This window comes from Parasteatoda tepidariorum, chromosome 3 (genome assembly GCF_982258835.1).
Source record: "Parasteatoda tepidariorum strain Cologne lab strain chromosome 3, Ptep-v5.0, whole genome shotgun sequence".
In the NCBI taxonomy this organism is placed as follows: Eukaryota; Metazoa; Arthropoda; class Arachnida; order Araneae; family Theridiidae; genus Parasteatoda; species Parasteatoda tepidariorum.
In genome coordinates, this window is record NC_141757.1 from 90,033,941 (window position 1) to 90,036,544 (window position 2,604).

The following is a 2,604-nucleotide window of genomic DNA, read 5'->3' on the forward strand; positions in this document are numbered from 1 at the left end:
TTCACCTTATACATTAGCTGAAAAGGTAGATGAATTTATTGAACTCAAAGATGTTTTTAAGAATCATATTCAGTATAATAATAAATATAGTAACAATAAGTTTTTGAAAGAAGAAAATGTCGCCAAAGGTGAACAAACAGAGCCAAGTCGAAGTACAACTAATAATCAAACTGTTTGCTACAATTTTTATGATACCGGCCATTTTGCCCGTCATTGTGTAAAGCCAAAACGTCCAAAGTTTTGTACTGCCTGCAAAACAGAAGGACATGGTACAAAGGAATGTCCAAAGATAGCGTCTTTCCCATTAGTCAATGCAGTTTCGTTTTCACCCAGTTCCAGTAATAGTACAACGAAGAATATTATCATAGAAGAAGTAAATACAAGTGCTCTTATGGATACCGCTGCTGATATATCTATGTTAAAATATAGTTTTACACAAACGCTTAATAAAAATATTCATAAAAATATAGTTACACGAATTCGGGGTATTGGAGGTGTAAGGAAGTCACTAGGAATTATCATACTTAATGTGACTATAGACAGGGTAAAGCTGAAGGAAGTTCTGTTTTATGTAGTGACTGATGATACATTTGAAGGCCCGGATGTTCTCATCGGGAAGGACATCATTGACGCACCCGAGATAATAATGGTTAGAAATCAAGGCAGGTCCAAGTTAGTTCATGTGGAAGACCTGGATTTTTTTCATGATTTCCAGATTAATGAAATGCCTGATAGGGTTGTGTTGAAGACCCTCGAAAAGTTCGTGATTAAACCGCGTACAGTTCAATTGGTAACGCAAGATCTACTACCAACATCAAATGACTACGTAAATCCAACAAAACTGCAAAGAAATGCCCAAGAAAGTATTATCATTGCACAAGAAAAGATGAAAAGGAATTATGACAAACATCGATGTGATGCATTTAAGTACAATATAGGTGACGTTGTGGTCGTAAGACGATTACCTGAACAAACTGCCTTATCTAACACTAAAACCCAAGTTAAGTACAGAGGTCCTTTGACAGTCATCAAAATATTACCATCCGACACTTATCAAGTAACTGATTTACGCGCAGTTGGACAAGGAAGAAGAAGGCATCATAATTATACGACTACCGCCCACGCTTCGCAAATGAAACTATTTCATCTGGTCAACGACGAAGATCCGTCTGATGGTGGGGACAATATTACTGGAAGTAAGAAAAACTTCATTGCTTGTGAGCCCATAAATGACAACAATAGTACAAATCAATGCAACGACGATCCAAATAAAAATTTAAGCCAAGATAACAGTAGACCAAAGAGGTGTAAAAGTGTGCCGCTTCACTTGAAGGATTATAAGTGAAGGGACGAGGTCGTCCAAAAGTCAGGATTGTCGAGTGTAAAAGTGTGAACGTGAACATTAATTATATTCTTATTACATATTTAGTATTCCATGTTTTGGCAACAGCAGTTCTTGTGTACGATATAGATTTTGAGTTTCTTCATCCATTTCTTCAATGTTTTCAGTAACTGCAGGAGGACTGAAGAAGTTAAAAAAGGACACATTCTGAACGGTTTTAGTTACAGTTCTAACAGCACCTCTAATCTTGTGCTTTTGCTTCTTTTTTATTGTCTTAACAGTGACATTTTTACCTTTCTTCCAGTCAATTGTGCAACCTTTAGCTTTGACTATTTCAGGTCCTTCAAATGAAAATACATCTGCTGGATCAGGAACACATTTCAATCCATATTCTTTAGTTAAGACAGAATTTGTGAAGTACTCGTTTGGCTCAAAATGAAATTCCAAGGTGAAACTCATAGGATCGGCAAATGTGGTAGCCTTGACATCGATCAAGTGTTTAAGGATGGGTTCATCATATTCCTGTAAAAGTGTGCCGCTTCACTTGAAGGATTATAAGTTGTTTCGAAGGGACGAGGTCATCCAAAAGTCAGGATGGTCGAGTGTAAAAGTGTGAACGTGAACATTAATTATATTCTTATTACATATTTAGTATTCCATGTTTTGGCAACAGCAGTTCTTGTGTACGATATAGATTTTGAGTTTTTGGAATAACGGTGTGTGTAAATTTTAATAAAGTATTGATTTGTTTTTCTTTTAAAAGTTGTTTCTTACAAAACATTAATTATTTACTAATTTTCTTTTACTTAATTTAGAGGTAGTGCTTTTATAATTTTAATGCAAATTTGAAATTTTTTTTAATATGTTATGAAATTTAAGATGCTTACTTTTAATTAGTTCCTATGTGTTCAAAATGACTTAAAAAATATTTTAAAAAATGAATCTTAGTAAAATGATAATTGTTTTCGTTATTGCTATCTGAATACCCATTCTTTGCATGGGGTAGAAAAATTTAAGCAATTAATATATCAGTACTGAACATATTTAAATTTATTATTATTTTTTGTCTTTCTGGGTACATTTACGTTATTGGATTAAGTAAAACACATTTTAGATGTTTTTCATCAAAAGAAGAATAAATGCCTTCAGAAATATTTGGCATGCTGTCGTTTCTCGAGATATGATATTCAAAATCCACTATAGCCGCACGTCTAATTCTTCGGGATTTATCCCTTTAGAGGGACCGGAAAAAACTTTCTCAC

General features: G+C 34.1%; 1 protein-coding gene across 1 annotated transcript; it reads right to left on the reverse strand.

Moving 5' to 3' along the window:
- Positions 1-1,402: 1,402 nt before the first annotated feature.
- Positions 1,403-1,868, reverse strand: LOC107456174 (nucleosome assembly protein 1-like 4). Its single transcript, XM_043048383.3, has one exon. It carries the CDS (start codon positions 1,799-1,801, stop codon positions 1,418-1,420), a length of 384 nt encoding a protein of 127 aa, XP_042904317.3. The 5' UTR covers positions 1,802-1,868; the 3' UTR covers positions 1,403-1,417.
- Positions 1,869-2,604: the final 736 nt, after the last annotated feature.